The sequence below is a fragment of the Bombus terrestris genome, chromosome 3, assembly GCF_910591885.1.
Source record: "Bombus terrestris chromosome 3, iyBomTerr1.2, whole genome shotgun sequence".
Lineage (NCBI taxonomy): Eukaryota > Metazoa > Arthropoda > Insecta > Hymenoptera > Apidae > Bombus > Bombus terrestris.
Genome location: NC_063271.1, coordinates 4,922,398 through 4,941,261, shown reverse-complemented (window position 1 = coordinate 4,941,261; position 18,864 = coordinate 4,922,398). Strand labels below are relative to the sequence as shown.

Genomic DNA, 18,864 nt, shown 5'->3' with positions numbered 1-18,864 from the left:
AAAGGCAAAGCGCGAAGGAAATTCGATACGCTTGTACCTCGACGATATCTTCAGCCCGATCTCAAAGCATCGTAGTAACGTATACGAACAAATCGCTGAGATTAAAAAGGGACGACCAGATAAAAATGGCGACTGGGCGTAGACAAGCGTTCCCAATTGACGACTTCAATTCGAGAATCGATACGCTCGATACACGTGTATTTCATTAATGGAACCGCGATCTCGATAAAGACCACACGAAAGTTCGATTACGGGATTGAAACTAAACGAGGAACGCGCATAAGCGTTATCCTCGGTCAACAAACGTAAAATGCTCTGATAAGCCACGATATCGGCGAACGACACCGATAGTTCTTGAATAAAGGTGAAAGGAAACTGGATTTAAGCATATACGGAATGAAACCGGTTTGAATCTACGAACCACAAGAAGGAAGCGTTTTCCTGTGTCTGGTCAAATGGAAATCAACGTGTAATCTGCAAGATGCTAACATCTGGCGAATTTCTCGCGATAATGTTATTCAAAACGGAGAAAATGTACGAAGATTATCAAAATACATACTTGCTTGATGGAGAGATTGAAATTTGGCGCGCTAATGTTTCTTTGTACTTTCACATACGTTTCGTAATACTTTTATTATCTCATATAATATTATTATTATTATTATTATCTCATAATATTTTTATCAATAAATAAATTCTATTGTTAAAGGCGGTAACCTAACCTATGTGTTTTCCACTATCTTTGGTTATTTTTGATACTGATTGGGTATTACTTATAGTGGCTCATAAAAGTATATTTTTAACATTTATCATAGAAAAAAATATCATTATACATGTATATCGTGTGTGTTATACAAAACATTTTGTAATTTCATTAATATTGTAAGGGGCATTATATTGTCAAGATTTAAAACCAACCTTAAAATTTATGTAGAAGTTGTAAGATATTTATTGCGTATTTAATAAAAAGTTAGTAGACAGCATTCAAACAGCCATAAGTGCTGTAATTTCTATGTACATTTTCAGATTTATTTGATTAACTCTAACAATGTAATAATGATAATCAAGTCTCATTACAGTGCTAATGAAATTTCAAAATATTTCGTATGGGTCACAAAACATTCATTAGAGGCACCTGTATATAAATGCTGAAGTACTTTTGTGAGCAACGTTACTCGTAAAAAATTGAGTAATAGTTATAAATGCATGTAAGGACTGCATTAGTAACCTTTACATTAAAGATAATACTTATAATATTTCATAATTGTCTTAGGTAAAATTCTTCTTATAAGAAGTAAATAATAAATAAAAATTTATGTGCGCAAATAAAATTAATGCAGAAGCTAACATACCAGTCGGCTTCTGTAATTCAACGAAGCATCGTGCCCTGTGGTTTGACGGAGCTGCTTGATACCTCGTGGTGGCGCCGCAGTGCGCATTTTCCACTTAACCTCACTTCCTTGGTTTATAGTTAACTCATCACTACATTCACGACGAATTGTACGGAGAATTGCATAAAAACAGTACTGCCGTATAACTGTTTCTACTCAGAGACGTTCGCGGGTTAATGAGCACATTGCGTGCATTGCGTTATAACAACGATACACGTAGTGCACGCCTGTCATGTGAATAGTCGAACGATTTTTACGCGACACGTTTTGAAAAGTTGTCCCGCCAGAAATCATAGAACGCGCGCGTTCGATACAGATTATAAACGAACCAAGTCTTTCACCGCGAGGAAGTTACATCATGTCTGAAAGGTCACTGGTCGGATCGCCACGTTCACTACGATTCACCCACGTAAATTCTTTATTGCAATATCAAACATTTGTCAAATTATATTAACGTGTCATCAGAAACAAAGAGTGTGTAGTAGCGCTACGGTAACTGGTCAGAAGTTGGAACTAGAGATGGAAAAGTATCGATTGTCATAAACATCGTTTACCACCAATAGTTTGGTATGTAAGTATCGATTATTATCGCTTATTTCGGTAATTAGATTCTATACATTTTCCCATTCAATGAAATCTTTAATAGAATTATCGACTGAATTATTTCTTTCTTCCAAAATATTGATTTATTATCTATGTTTGAATCTATAGTATATCAAGTTATTCTACTTTTTCAACTGTTGTATATTAGAATATTGTTTAGCCATCAAGTGTTTTAAAAAACAACAAAAATGGATACGACATGTTTTCCCTTGTGGTTTTCAATTGCCACGTAGAAATTGAATTACTAACCTGTAATATAATTTGCTACCTGACTAACGATAACTATCTATATTAGCTAACTATTATTTTATCTATTACTTTAATAGGTAAAATTCTACGATTATATAATATTTTAATTGTTCTCTATTTTGAAAATCTATAAATTACATTCCGGTATTCGTTATGTCACGTATGCTACATATTTTTAATGATACATGATTCACTGTACGGAATTCGTAAGAACTGGTGGGTATAACAATGGCCTGTTAATAAATCATGGATAGTTAACGCAGCACTACTGTATTTCGTAGAAAGCGTGCACGCACGAACAGCTGTTAACGTTCACTTCTGTCACTGAAAGGTAGTTACGTTTTTTACACTTTCAACCGCGAGCGAGTTTATTCGTGACGGATAATATGGTCGTAATTATCGCGGTCATCCTCGTAAATGTACGACAATAACTAGCGATAGACACTGGAGGCGCGAGACGACCGACGAAAGTAATGCGGCTGCGCCATATGTTGTCTACACTCAACTTCTCGATCTCTCGAAGCGTCTCCAGTACGATTTCAAATCCACGCGCCCACGTTCACTATTCGTTTGAAATCCTACGAGGAGCAGTGGCGCCTGGGTAAAATATTGCGCGGACCAGCACCAAATCCGGCATGGCGGCGCGTGATGCACTAAAAACTCGACGCGAGTCGCAAAACCAGTCGCGTAGTGGGGAGAGAATCTTTATTATTCAACGAGGAGAAGTCATTCTTTCGTATTAGATTTCCATGGAGATTCGAATTACTCCCTGGATCGAGATATGTTGTTCCGTACAATGACCTCGAGCAACGATGTTTTTAAATGTACGAACGAGAGAATTCGCGTTTCACGAACGTTCGAGTCGAGCAACACGATCGCCACCTGGTAGCTCCGTTTCCAAACATACGTGCCGCGCAAGTGAATTATTACGAAACGAATTGGTCTCGCTGTTCGTTCCTGTTCGAATTTCGTAGGAAATAAACAGGTAAGGTACGAATAAACGTTCTACTATATAATTCGACTTTTTCGCACAACCTTCAGCTACATTTATTGGCTATGTCAAGGTTTAATAGACAAACTTTGTCGGTATGTTCTATGTGCATAACCACTCAATATAAACATAGGTTATTTGAGGCTTTATTAAAAAGTTATCTTCCTGTTTGACTATAGAATATACAAATGAAGTTTGTTAACTTCACCTGGTACAAGCTGTGCATCACCAGGAAGGTCTATTAACGTAACATAACCGCGAAGAATGTCAACAATGTATCGCGAGTTAACAACTATTCCCACTCTTCGCTCGACGAAAAACCGTGACCGTTATGGCGCCACAGAAAGACGCATTTCGTGCGATTAGCGTGTAATATCGTGTCCGCCATTATCATATTTCTGCCTCGCTTGATTCATATCGAATCACAGTTACACGGGGACAGTTTGGTCGTTAGCGGTTCTTTCCTAGAAGCCAGGCATTAATATCCGCGGGGACGCCGCTAGACTTTACGACCGTACGCGGCACGCGAATGGCTTTATTTTCGTTAGAAACGCTGATCGACGTTGTATTCTGTTACGTGGTGTGTACGCCCACGCGATCACGTAGTTAACACGGCTGTACACGTACGAGACGCCGCCGGCAGTGTATTGGCCCCCGCATTAGCATACACCAAGGAGTGTACAGGAAATGCCGAGGCTTCATATAGTATTTTTTTCTGCAACTCTCATAGAAGCCACGCTGCCGCCGCCGCGCCACGCAGAAATTTAATGCAAGCCAGCGTCGGAAACGGTGAACGTGGCTCCCCGCGGTTTCGCTGCATGTTTACAGAGCTACCGCGCGTTTAATGGCGCCCGGGACAATTTTTCAAGCACCTAGAAACGGCTCCCGTGTGCTACGGACTTCACGTCGTGGATGATTAATGTCAAGGATATTATCAGCAGTTATTTTCCGAATCCTCGTAACTATCGTAATTTAGATACGAGGCGAATTACGTATCATTGTTAAAAGCAATATACATGTTGTTTCTTTTCGCGATACTGTGAAGATACTATGATTAGATGGTCGATATTATTGTAAGCTAAGTAGGAGGCGAGGCGCACAGGATTGGTAAAAGGAATATGTGTTCTTTTTTCATAACGTTATAAAAAGGATGTCTTAAGATGTAATTGTTGTGTGCTATTATAATGTATATTTTGAAATGGAATTATTAGGTATTATGTATAATTCTATACTAGTTAAGATACCGAATGTAGATATATAAAAATGCATATTGTCCTTGAAAAGTTGGAAAGTATGATTTCAATGAAATGATCTCCTGAATCTTTACTTTTGCTATGTCAATTATGTTAAGTACCTTGCCTTGTAAGATAATTACATATTTGATTCTAAAGACTCTCTCGCATCACTTAGCATTTATTTATTAATTTAGAAAACTCACTAAATTTGTTGGTTATTCAAAATCAAATATAAAGACCAGCTCACGTAAAATCTTTAAGACATTAGTCACTTTAGGAAGGAAACTATACAAACGTAGTTAAAATAGCTAAGCAACGCTTTAATGGTGCGTAGTATGTTCATGCAAACGTTATGAACGAGGCAGTACACGCAGATGACTGATGCAAACGTTTGGAGAACGTAAATTCATAATTTAAAGCGAATATTATGTACATTTCTTCGAAATCGTCGGGTACGCGTACACGACGGTCTTGTAATTCCACCTTCGATGCCACTTTTACGCGGAAACGAACAAACAATTTCGTCTATACATTCTCCGCATAATGATAGAGTTAACGGGTCGTTATGCGAATCTCGATAGGGCCTCAAGCGAAATTATACATGTATTAGACATTTTCCAGGATGGTCGAAACATGCGTGTGGTCTATAAAGGCAGTAATAATCTCTACAGAATTTGCGACAATGTTATCCTCCTGGCTGTTTCTTCGAATTTCATTTTTAACTATAATTTAGTACTGTTTTGAATCATGTTTCTGAACCACGGGAAAAGGAAACGATAAATACAGTGGCTTATGGAAGTATTCGGCCACCTTTTACGAATATATTATATTATTTATACGAGGAATTTTTAAATTTCAATATCACTATAGTAAAAACTGGCTATCATGATTATATTTTTAAAAGTTTATTAACTTGTAACTTCTATATTTTCAGATTAGTTTCAAATTCTTCCAATAAAGCTATTTTCGATATAATGTGTGTCCCATTACAGTGCTAATGGAATTTTAAAATGTTTTATATAATATATACAATATATACGTAGATAAAAGTTTTCTATTGCAACTGGTTCACATAATTTCGTGTGCCACTGTAGTTCAATTATAGATTAGCAATCTTTGTTGGTAGATCTATAGTTTTATGCTTCCCTGACTATGATAATGCTAGCTTCTCGTGTAAAGACTTCATTCGCCTTGTTCCCATGACGTTTATCCGCGCTCTTATTTTCTAACAAATTAGGTCTCCTCGCTTGATTTGTGAACATGTACACGGTACAACGCGTTTGACAGTAAGCGATTTATATCAGTGCTTGCCTTGCCTTGTTACGCGGTTGTCTCATTCTTCTGTAGCGCGTAATCGATTCAATCATCCTTCGCGATTTGTTGCGCGTCTTAGATTAAAGGCAATTTTCAATGTCGTTTCCTTTGATCCGATCCTGCGCCACTCGCCTCTTCGTGGAACCGGTTGAACGTTGTCGAAGTTGATACTCGTAACAGATAACTATCTCGCGTTTAGCCTGACTACACTTTTCTTGCTTCACTCGCACACGCACATGACTTTACACTTTCACATTTCACTTTACACTTTGAATATCAAATTTTTGCATTCTTGACATAAGCTTTCGGTTTATTTTCAGTTCTTTGTGATGTATCTTATAAATATTCTGCGATTCACAGAAGATGTTGGAAATATTTCTATCATAAATCTTCTGAACATTGAACATGCATGATTTATAGCAGATTTTTTTTCCTTTAATATAATTGATAGCCAACAACGGGACACAATTTAACGTTATCAGTTTGTCAAATCCAAACTTTGGAAAAACTTTTCACATGCACCAACCTAATAATATGGTTAATTTAAATTAGACATATCGTGGCATTATATTTTTAATGATTACATGTATCGCAGTGTATTGAGACATTTAGTGGAATTTTACACAGATGGTCAGAGAAATCCACAATTAATCCACAACCAAAGGGAATCCACATCGGATCAAAGATGAAATTCGCTTGATATCGACAGCTACGTTTAATATAAACAAGATGAATCACGCAACTGGGCATTATGCAATGTCTCCATTACAATCGCGATTGTCGTTTAGATATGTAATCCTGATCTTGATTGATCACCAAACAGTCTCGGATCTGCGTGCCTCGAATGTTAGCGGAATAACTGAATCTAGCTGAACTATCGACGTCTGATTGCCTAATGATATACCGAATGACATTTGATATCGATTTTTTCGATAGATCGATCGTTCTTTCGTACAATTCTTGCGTATCCCTTTGAAGTCTTTCGAATTCCAACGAACAAACATCGGTTGTACGGTAAAAATTCCTCAAGAATATTTTACAGGAATAAAGGTTGATTTGCATCGTCGTAAACGCGGTTATTACGAACGAACAATTAGGTTCAGGGAATGCAAACGACTAAAGATATCGGTCACGAGCTTGATTTCTATAGCGATTCTCATAATGCCCTAAGCTTCAAATACTAAGGTTAAACGTGATTCTAGTAGTAAGGAAGTCGTTCGACTCGGGATTCTTCGGTGAAATTCCTGGATACGAGGGAATATTCTCGCCAGGATTGGTTAGGCATTCCATTGGGAGCATAGGAACGGTCGTCGATCTGAAAAATGATCCGTTTTAGCACAGGATAAAATGTTTTATCGCGTTACGCTGTTAGATCCCTTGGGCGTATCAGATCGTAGAATTTCTGCAGATTCCAACGATTCCATCGTGAGGGAACGATCGTCAGGTTCGTAGTAACGATTATGCACGCGTATGCATCATTCTAAATGAGCATCGGGATAAATAGACGATAATCGTATGCGCACTTTCGCCGCGACGAAGAACAATGAGACTCGATGAACGCCTTGACCTAAACCGCCTCTCGACGTTGCCTGCGTACCGAGAAAATGTCGATCAAGAAGTACCTTCCAGCGACTATAAATTAGCCCTCCCCGTCGATGCTTTTCCCAGATCGTCGGATAAATCGGAAAAGAATCAACCGTCATGTAATAAATTATCCAACGTCCGTGATTAAACAGAGATGAGATGCCGAAGTGATAGTCGATGCAGGAGCAATAAAGTAGCATACGCGCAATATAAATGTAAATAGGCGTCGCTATGAGAAACACGTTAGTATCTAATCTTTTGATTAGAGTCGTTTAGACCGTCCCTGGCAATTCCACGTTAATCAGTCATTAACGCTCGTAGATTTCTGTGCTAACGGTTTCGATCTATCTCAATTAATCGTGTGTCACTTAATAATCGAGGAAATAAAATAAAAATGAACGAATAGTCATTCGGCCATTCATTCGATGAAATTACATGCTTCGTTTAATAGGACAGTGTTTTCGCAAGATCGTCGCGTACAGAACGCTTTCATATGAAGATACAAGATAAATTGTCCGCGACAACGGCTCTGGTCGAAGTCGCAGGCAATTAGCATCCAGCCACGACTTGCCTCACTTCTGTTTGGGAGATGTACTGGCGTATCGTGGTCCAGAACACTGATCGTAGAACATTGTATTGACTGGCGATATCAGAATCGACAAAGTTATCGCAATGCAAGCGCGAGTAGTCTCGTTAATCACGATCCAGGCGCCTGGATCGCGATCGAGCTACGAGATCTCGACAGTGACACTCCGCGAGCTACCTCGCGACGCAGCTCTTTCTCTTCAATGTTCTCTACGATGTTGTGTATACTGTTACGGGTGCACGTGTTGCCTAGCCAAACTGGCGTTGTAAATCACGCGATTATCTCGTTCGGGATCGTACCGGTGATCGAGCAATGCATCTGGGACTTGGGCAACGGTGGCTTTACATTTGTCCGAATCACAGCGTGAATCTTAGATTAATCTCAGATCGATTTTCGTTTTGTTAATTGTGGTTATCGACGTTGATCTATTTACGTATCCATCTTGAAATCAAATCCTCGCTTTTATCATATTGTACACGTATGAGTACTATGAACGAAGAACCTCGATAAGAATCGAATGTAGTTTTGCTATCTATCGTTAACTTGGATGTGATCTATCACTTGCTTACAGAAAGATGATTGCAGTCTTATTCCTTTTTGTAATTTTGTTTTCTAATTGTTCTCCTAATTCTTTTCCTTGGATGGGCGTTCATATTTCGAAATATTTTAATTGACGCGATTAATGATAAAAACCTTGAGAATCTTTCTCGACACGAGGAAGAGTGAAATATAAGAAAGAACCACTGTACGGTAGAATAGTTCCACGACTAGGAAATTATACGCTATCAGCCTTTATCGAAAACGTACGATTAATCTACAGAAAGCCATAGTTAGTTCAATATCTCTAGTCGGAATATAACTGTACTTAAACCCTAATATGTATAATTACCACGCTATACGTTTATTTGCTCCGACCGAAGATGTAAAAATCGCGTAATGTAGTACAAAAAATGAAGTACCAGTTACGATATGATAAATGCAGCGGTCACGCTAATGGAAAGCTACTATTCCTTAATGATCCGTTTGATTAATCGTAACGTCGGATGTGACAACGCGTTAGACGAATTAGCAATAGGCTATCTCACTTTTCTCGGATCTCGTAATATGATAATTACACCTGATGAAGAAGGACTCTACGGTTCCTCGTTCAAGGCGTCCCACTTATCGAAACGGACCAACCATTAATAGATTCGATTAATCAACTCGAAATCTTAGGCAAAAGATGACCAGAGGGACTCTCACTCGCAGTTACAATAACCTTTCCAATCTTTCTTCGACGAAAAGACGTTCCAAAGACTGATCGCCGCGGGCAAAGCCACTTAATTATCATGATTAACTCGATTAACTCGTCCTTCGCACCTGCCTCATTCCTTCTTCTCTTCTCCTTCTTAAAAACATCCTGTTGACCCCTAAAAATTCACCTGGTCTATAAATTTATTCGCTTAACGTAGCCTCTGATAGATGCCTGTGCTACTTTCTTTTTCCCTTTTTTTTTTTTTTTTTAAGTCGCTGCACGTGAGATGTTTCTTCGAAGACCACTCATTAAATTTTGTCCTATCGGCAATTTTAAACTACATTGAAAGAGACGAAATTTGCAATAAATTACGAACAGTAGCTACGTAAAGTATTTACATGTACCATTACTCACCAATTAATCGTTTTTTTTTTTCTTTATCAGGCTCTATACTTCATTTTCATAATATTAAATTTGTTTGATCGTACGATGCTGCTAAATGATACGTAACACAATATGCTCGGGCATAATTAATTAGTATGTAAATTCTGCGATAAAGATAATGGTGTGCAAATGCTTATTTTAGCCACCGTATATCGATCGTTAAGAAGATTTATAATAAAAGTGTCGAGATCTCATTGTGTGGACTGTTACGAATAGTTGGAATATTCATATGACTTTTTTATGTGAATTTAGATTTCAAAAAAAGAGCGAGATAAATGTTTTTGGGGACATAAATTCTGCATTTGGGCGAGACATTGTCCATTCCATTTAGATACTTTCCAGCGCATAAATTATTCGAAAAGGATATGTAACTATTTGCAAAAATGTCAGAAATTGAATTCTATAAACTATAGGTCGACGAAACCTGTTAGTTACCGAGGAAATTTGAAAAATCGAATCCCGTGGAAATTATTTGGATTAAGAGGAATTAAAGTTTTATTCGAAAAAAAACTTGAAATCCTTCAGGAGTAAAACAAATATAAAAATCCAGGATTTCACGGCTCAGAAACCTTTAGCGACGGTGATGAATACAGTTGGAAACGTGATACGCTTGGTACTATGCTTCGATTACTATTTTTATTCGACGCAATAACGGAGGACATTAAGTTAGAGGAACATAAATTCCCCGTGTCAAAAGGCGAAGGCAAACAAAATGGATTTTCCGTTTTTACGACGTCCTGAGAAAACGATCCTGTTCGACGGTTTCTCAGCTGAATAACTGTCCTTCCTTCTCGATTACTACTTACTCATTAAAGTGTCGCGGGACTCGAGGCGATCGCTTCATTTTCATGTCGATAATGTCTATTACACTGCGTGGGACTTTACGATACTCAATTGTTTACGCGATTGTATCGCTCGAGGAGAAAAATTGCGAAGAAAAATGATTGTACGTTCGATATTTATCCAATGCCTTTGTTGCAAAATCGCGGCTGGGAAGGATAGACGTCTGGACAAGCACATTGACTAATAATTAATAATCGACCAGCGCGTTGAATGGTTTTTCAAGTTAATATGGCAATGAGTTGTAATTATCTTATGTCAAGAAGATATATTGATGGAAAGAGTATGGTAAGATGGATATTATGTCAAGATTATCAAGATATTATGATCAAGATATTAACGGAACATTTTCTAGTTATCGTTGACACAAGGAATCGTCGAATCAAATTTTATCTTTTACCCGTTCAGAGCCAACGTTGCGTTGATGAATTTATGTTTTTTAAATAGTATGCATTCGCTCTTTGGGCCTTATTTTGTGGATTAAAGAGAATCTTAACAGATGTTGCAGAAATATTGCACGCCATAACCAACCCTAATGAAATGTACGCGAAATAGCAGCAGTTTTGTTTTACTAACAAACCTCAACACATAAATATTTTTCACGAATTTTGCTCTAACGGTGTTATCGCGCATACCACTCGAGTTCTGCCCTCTCGTAAATCGTTATTCTTTTATAATGGTACTTGCGCTCCGCTTGAAACTTCTTACGTGTGCTGCAAAGGTGGCCAGCAATAGCGTGTTGTCCCCATTTTCGTCACGAACCCTTCAATTAAACCCGTAAATTGTAAGAAATTCTTAGTCGTTGGAAAACGCGAAGTTTTTACATTAGTTCAGCGACCCGTGAAGCCCAACAAAGGATTCACGAGAGTTCTGGCTCGTGACAGCAGATAACACCGTGACAAAGTAGTCGCAGCTTTCCTGCAACACCTGATACCTCGTAATTACCCGTGTCATCCTTAATTGGGTTATGCCGACTGCTTGCCGCGATCGCCGTCGTGTTTCGCGTCGGCCTTTTTTATCCGATCTCGCGTTACGCGCCTAACAAACGCACCGAAATAATCAACGTAATTTGCAAACCGCGTCAGGCGTTTTCATTACTTCGTTTCTTCGTATGTTCTTGACCTGAACAACGGGTTTCGCTTTGACGCCGCTTTCTCGAATTCATTTCCATCGTCCATACAGTTTTTATAAATTAACTTTTCAAAAGAGTATAATTCTTTCTTTATTTGTGGGCTATATCGCGCGTATTAATTAACTTCTTGCGATAACTGCGGGCTACTTTTAAGAAACAGTTCGTTTCAGGAGTACGAGTTAACGAGGATATTATTTAAAATTGTGTAAGTTTTCCTTCGTTTGGCAGCCAAATTGATCGTTATTAATTTTGTTCCTATGGTTATTGACAGCTGATTTTTAAAAAATGATTATCTTTTTAAAAAGATACAAAATAGAATTACAGGCATCTCGCGATCATTCCTTCGATTTGAAAGGAAGATAGCGATATGTATCTGGATTAAGTTGGGTGTGGTAGAGAATGGTGAAAGGAACGTTCTTTTTTTTTTTATTTAAAAACTCCCGTTCTTATTTAACAACTAATTGAAAAATAAAGAGAGATATCCCAACGTTAGTTTTATCGAAGTAGATACTAACTAGTCAATAGAATGAATTAGAATCTCTAAACTATCAATTTGCTTACGTTACAAAATGTGTTATAAAACGGTAACCGAGGAATTAATAGTAAGTAGCAGTAAGCAAAAGGTTCGATTTCCTTTTTCGTAACAAAAATGTAAAAATGTATACGATTTTCCTTTCCTATCTTGACTGTTGAGAACGTATAATAAAATGAAAAGTGAGCAAAAAGAAACAAAGTACATCTCGTTGAGGAAGCTGCCAGGACAAGAACGCAAGCTCGAATGATTTACGCTTCTTTGGAAGTCGTAAAGACATCAGCCATGGAAGACTAAAAGTTCTTACGGATATTTGAAAGAAAATTTACGGTGTTCTCCCGAGACTCGGTGGAGAATTAGTAGAGACGCAGTTGGGTTAATTGCAAGGCAAAATACGCAGCTTTTTCTATAAGACCGGCACCAATCTTTGATATATCGTTGGTGATAAATTAGCGAAATTTCGTTCGATTACAATCTGGACATAGCGTGGTATTATCTCATATCTTTGGATAAAAACTAAACATCTTGAAAGCTCGTAAACGCTGGAGAAATTATTAGATCCTTCAAGGAGCAATTATTTAGCAAATCAGTCTTGAGGAATTCACGATGCGATTATTCGCCAGGATTGCGTTAATTTCTGCCTTACGACGAAAACAAAACAAGTAAAAAGTCTACTAGTTTCGCATGGAATAACGTAAATGATCCTGAGACAACTTGAACGAAATTTGATGTTAATTATGATAATTCATTATACATACGACTCCGTAGAATTTATAGTAAGATCGAATATATGTATGTGCAAATGCGAGGGACGTAGAAAAAACAGACGGGCAAATATTTTGGTCGACACGATTGAGTTGACCGAATGGAAAAATTTCGGGTATTAATAATTAATTGCGAATTCTTGCGTTATTCGTTGGTTTATGATTGAAGCGAGCAAGAGAAGGGATAAAAGATACGAAAAAATACATTTCTCATATTTTATAAGAGAACAGTTTTTAGATTCAGTACGTTGTCGATAGATCCTACGTTACGAAAATTGTTTGTCATAACATTAGAATATTAAAGATATAAAAATTGTATTTCTTAATAGTTTTGAAAGGCATCGTGTTCGATCTTGACAAGGTATTAGTTTTTAGTCAAAAATGGAAATAAGAAAATGAAGAAAAATTTATTTGTCGGATTATTCTTCCTATGAGCTTCGACTTTTTTCATCTTCCGTTTTCTGTAATAATACTGATTCGTTGTTTTACGACAGTTAAAGCACGAATTAACATTTTGTTGTTTCAATTTCGGTGGTACAGTTGTAGTTTGTCATGCAATTTGCATAATATAAAGGTTGGTTCGTGTTAAACGTTATTAATTCGCCGCACGTAGTAATAAATATTAATTTTCGAGGGTTTAATTTTGGTTTCACTGATCGCACAAGCTGAAAATCGTTATATATCAATGCGACTGTCTATATTAAATTACTGACTCCGAATGAACGATATAATCTTCGGTTAATTATCGGGTATCTCTTCAAAAAAATTTATCGGTATGTTCGAACATGTAATTTGCAATGCAACTTGAAGTCGAGCTACCCGAGCAACGAACAAATTATGATGAACGTTGTAAAAAGCAGACCGACAACGCTTACGATTACCGTTACGATTCTCTTACTTGTAATTTACGTCACTTTTTGCGTCAGGAAACTCGAAATACGTAATTTGTTAAATATTACAGAATTCCTCGGATTTTCTTGTCCATTATGTTAATACACTTATCTTATACGATTTTTAATTTTCAATCGTTTTTGCTTCGAATGTATCTATCTCCATAAACATTCAATAAATAACTTACAATTATTGTTCGTATTAACCCTCTGTAGGATAAGTGGATGGTTTACGTTTAGGTATAATTCTTCCTATTATCTTACGTCTTAAGAAAAATCTAAAACGAGCACAGTGTAGTATTAACTACAAATTTCTCCAATAATTATCCTCCAAAATTATCATACAATCTAAAGAAACCTTTGTAAAAATTCGCCATCGAATTACTTTATCGAAAAACGTATCTTCTTGATTATCATGAATATAATATGTTATAATTATGGATTTTCTAATAATCCTAAACCTAAGGCAATAAAAATAACCTGTAGAAAGCTTCGTCGCTCTAAACTATAGCATGAAAAAGGACACGTTGCTTCGTTTTATCATCCGAAGGAAGGAAAGAACGTTCGAAAAATCCTTCTAACTTTATTCTCACGTTTCTCTCGAAATTCGAACGCTTCGAATCTCAGACAAATACGATGCGCGTATGCAACTAGAAAGAATAGACTCGCGGACGATCGCAGCAGACTGCTTGACCGATCGTAATCGGTTTTTTTCAGTCGTATATCAGCGACAAGATTGGTTTCAGAAAATAACTCGCAGTCGAGTTATTCTCGACTCGAAGGCCGCGTGCCCGTTCCGTGTGGCACAATTGCACAATTGCGAATCTGTTCGATATCTATCAGCTGACGGGCAGCCCCCTTTCACCCGTGCACACCCCCGTCCAGCCGTTTTTCCCGTGGATATCGTCGCTTAGCCGCGATGGTTTTTTCGCAACGCGACTCGTTAGGATCTAACGATGCCGCTCTGTCGCTTGTGCAATCGATTGGTAACAGGTTCTGTGAGAGATTCCTTCGACTGTTTGGTGTTATTTAAGAAGATATGAAAGGGGAGAGTATTGAACACGTATCGATCTTATTGATCGTATTCTGGGTGTGGTAGGATTTTAACGAGCGAGTGTAGAGTGTTTGGAAATAGAGTTCAGATTAGCGATACATATTCCGTCTGGAGCAATATTTCGTAATATAGCGTGCGTAATATATGCGTGGCTCTGTATCTTCGTATTATGTTTCGATAGTTTCTTTTAAACGTTTAGCGTTATTTAAAAAAATGGTCAAAGAACTGATACGCGTCGATTCTATTGATCATATCGTAGAAGTACGTAATACGATTTTATTAATAACGTAAGATTTGTAATAACGTAGGGTGTTGGATGAAGCGAGGAATGTTCAGTTTAGATAGAGCGCTACTTGTCGATATTTTTCACTATGGAATCTCCTTTTTCATGCCGTTTTTGTGTTCTTCTAGTTGTCTCTAAATGTTTCAGAAATATGGAATTTAATTTCTGATAAATAAATAGCGATATTATCTTTTTTTTGTAATTACACTTTCACGTTTCAAACTCTTCTAGCTAGCTCTAATAAAATTCCATTTTTATCGTCTAAAGAAGCGTCTCGGTATTATCATAATCGAAGCGTGCTGCCATCTTGCAGAATGGTCACGCACCGAACTTACGATATCTCCTGTCTTCGTATCAACTTGTATTTAGCACTAAAGATTCGAAAATCCAAAATATATCCCTTAAATCTTCTTAACAACTATTTCACGATCGAATATTTACACGTACGAGAATCACGATTAATATTTGAAACTTTCAACGAATATCGAGTTATAATATAAATATTGAGAAATAAAAAAAACCGGACGAATTTACGTTACAAACCGATAGGACAAACACGAAAAACGATAAAAATATTTAAAAATCGGAAAGAACTCACCTTCTTGCGATGCGGACAGCAGGACGATCCATTGCCCATGGTTCTTCCGATCTGCCAAACAGCGAAAGAACCGAGCTACGCATCGGTTGACAACATCCCGACGCACCGGTCGCCTTTCTGAATTTTCGTCGCACAATCAACTCTTCTGTTCGTCATCGTTGCGCTGAAACCTGCTTCGAGAAAGTTGTCGTTTATTATCGCGTTGGTATTTAAGCCAGCTGGTCCATTGAAAGTTCAATCGCCCCCGTTAACCATTCGGTGAATCTTAAGCAAATTATCTTCCGAAGAATCGTATCATCGTATTCTTCTTCAGATTTATCTTAAGTTTCAACCGTTCGTTTCGTCAGTCTCTTTGAAGTTTTCTCGTTTCTCCATCTTCCACCTCGAGTTCATAATAATATTTCTAACGTTCCCGAACGAATCTCTCTTTCTTCACGATTCTCGAGATTTTCGTCTATCGCTTTTATCTATCTCTTCGAACTTTTCTTCTTTCGTCATCTTCCTCTTCGAGTTCATAACGCTATATCCAACGATCTCGAACGAATCGTACAATCTTTTCTCCTTCGCGCTTCTTCGTGTCTTCATTCGTCAATCTTATCAGCCAGTTGGAAATTTTCTCGTTTTCCCATCTTCCTCCTCGAATTCATAATATCTAACGATTTTCCAATCTTGCAGGCGAAGAGTCGAGAGCGAAAGAAGCAGAGAACCACGATGAACCGACCGCATGAAACTGAGGAAGCCGTAGCAATGGAAAAGAACGCATGGGCTGACAGTAATACTCCGATAATATAGATTACCGTGTCAGCTGTACAACTCGTGGAAATATAAAGTTTCGTCGTGCAACGTCTCTCCGGAATCGACAAAGTCGGTGAGTCGAACGGAAAACTAGACTTTTCTTGATAAAAATCGGTTTCGAGTCGGCGATTCGTTCATTCGCTCGGTAATTTCTCTTTTCGGAAGCGTAACGTCTCTAAATCGCGGAAATTCGTTACGAGTCGTTGATCACTGTGCACGTTCCGTTTCCTCGACTTTTCTCCTGGTTTCGATCTGCTTTTTGGCGCCAACTATGGACCAGCGTGGTTGTGCAGTTGAGCGATAACAGCTCCAGTTTTGACCTCTCGATACGGGAACGTGGAACCTCTAACGAGTGTCAAGAGGTTGGCCAAGTCGAAAATAGAATCTGACGTGTTACACAAGAATGTTTTTTAATATGGTCTCGACGGATGGTTCGCGCGTCTCGAACATCGATCGTTGCATTTCGTTGTTCGTTCGTCGATCCACGAGATTAAAGGATAGTTTCACGATCACGTAGAATTTTAATATACAATCGTTTGTTGCTACACAAATGTACAGTATGTCGATGTAAGAGATCGAGTTGAAAGAAGCATCGCGATATTTGAAATTCAGGTTGAAATATAGGCGCGAAGATTCAACAATTTTGTCCGGTAAATAAAATTCGAAGCTTGTCGATCGTCACACTTCGCTATTTATTTTTCTCGTTGAATCTTAAAAATATGAACGAGACGACGATCTATAGGATCGTAGATTCACGATCGCATAGATTCTTAATGTACCACACAAACTGATATTAACATATCGAATCGATTTGAAGAATGTATCGTAATATTTGAAATTCAAATTCTACTTCAAATATGGCCACGGAGTCGCGACATTTTCGAGTAAAAATTCAAGGCTCGCCGATCGTTGCACTTTAACGTTCGTAAAACGTCGATAATACGATAATTCGCAACCATAACCGAGCCGATAATCATACCGAATCTGGTTAAACAAAAAAGTCTCGCGGTTCGTTAAATATAAATTCAAATATTGGCGCGAAACGACTATCTTCTCGAACGGTGATAAAAATTCGAGACTCGTGGATCACGATAAGAGAAAGAGTTGGTCACCGGATCGGCGTATTTGAAAAACTGCCACCGAAATTCGAGGAAAGTCCGCTTCCACGTGTTTACGCGTGCGCCAGCACACGGTACCAATATCCACGCGAGTCACCGCTTTATTTTCCACCGTTACATCACTGTCGTCAGCGTTTCACTGCCTTCCCCCCTCCAACGACAGTACTCGTAGTTTATCGAGCCTCGCAAAAACAAAGATCCACGCGATCCTTCCTGTCACGCCGTTCGCGACTGGTCTTTCCGGTTCCTCCATCGCTCCTCCTAGACAATATACCAAGATTTATAACGTTCTCCACTTCCACGATCCACTTTCCAGGAAGAATTTCTTCGCCTTCGTCTAACCTTCGTTATGGCGGGGAACAGAGAGATTCGACTTTGTACTCGCGTGATTCGGGGCAAAGATTCCCCTGGTACGAGCTTCAAAATGTTAACATTTCTCTTCGAACTTCTAAACGATACACCGACGTTCGAAATGTTCGATCGACGTTTGTATCGCACTTATGTACACGAGGAATCTTAAACATTCGATCTTTTAATTTTCACTTTTGATATGTTCAGTTTTTCTTGATACGTTCAGAATTTTGAAGCACGATATATATCGCGATTCGCAGTTTGTAATTTTATACATATACCATACACGAAGATTATATATACGAAATTATAAACTTTTAATAAGCGAAGCACTTTCGCAAGCGATATCGATCGACGAAGATAAAGTTTCTACGCTTCTTCGATCGTGGATACAAAGAAACTTAATATATCATTCTCTTCGAATTTCAACACTGTACAGTGCTATTCAAACTGCGGAATATAATTTTGTATACGCGAAGAACGAAATCTCCAACTAGTCGAATCACTTTTTCAAATTCGTCAGCTTTTCCATTACGATTGATCGATTTACGAAAACTTCTTGGGACGTCGATTCAAAGAACTTTACCAACTTCCTTCGAATTTCGAGGCAGTACACTTTCAATTCACCACGGTAATCTTCTATGCTCAAAGAATCTCCGCGACAAATTTTCGCACAACTTTCGAGCCACACTTTGGAGCTGAAACTCGCGAGGTTTAATTCACAACTGATCGATGCATAAACACACTTGTTGGATCATCGATTCAAAATGGATTTCGCGCCCTTCGAGTGACGGAGAATGCGAGGACGAACGGATCGCGAAGCGTTCGACACATAACTGGCAACAGAGGTCCGTGCATTTCATTCTTGCGCAGCAC

The 18,864-nt window shown here is 38.2% G+C and overlaps 1 protein-coding gene and 1 long non-coding RNA gene across 3 annotated transcripts in view; one reads left to right on the top strand and one right to left on the bottom strand.

Moving 5' to 3' along the window:
• The window catches only part of LOC100651791 (NAD(+) hydrolase sarm1), a 139,365-nt gene extending 122,964 nt beyond the window's left edge, over nucleotides 1–16,401 (bottom strand). Inside the window, exon 1 of one of the 2 annotated variants that reach the window (XM_012320599.3) lies at nucleotides 15,725–16,401. In XM_012320599.3, the coding sequence (XP_012175989.2) occupies nucleotides 15,725–15,763 (39 nt within the window). In that variant the 5' untranslated portion in view covers nucleotides 15,764–16,401. Of the gene's footprint in view, nucleotides 1–1,352; nucleotides 1,885–15,724 lie in introns of those variants that run through there. The other variant, XM_048404016.1, reaches the window with a different exon arrangement.
• The window catches only part of LOC125384663, a 71,661-nt gene continuing 55,621 nt past the window's right edge, over nucleotides 2,825–18,864 (top strand). Inside the window, exons 1-2 of the long non-coding RNA XR_007223301.1 lie at nucleotides 2,825–3,228; nucleotides 16,400–16,592. This is a non-coding gene — a long non-coding RNA (uncharacterized LOC125384663). The remainder of the gene's footprint in view (nucleotides 3,229–16,399; nucleotides 16,593–18,864) is intronic.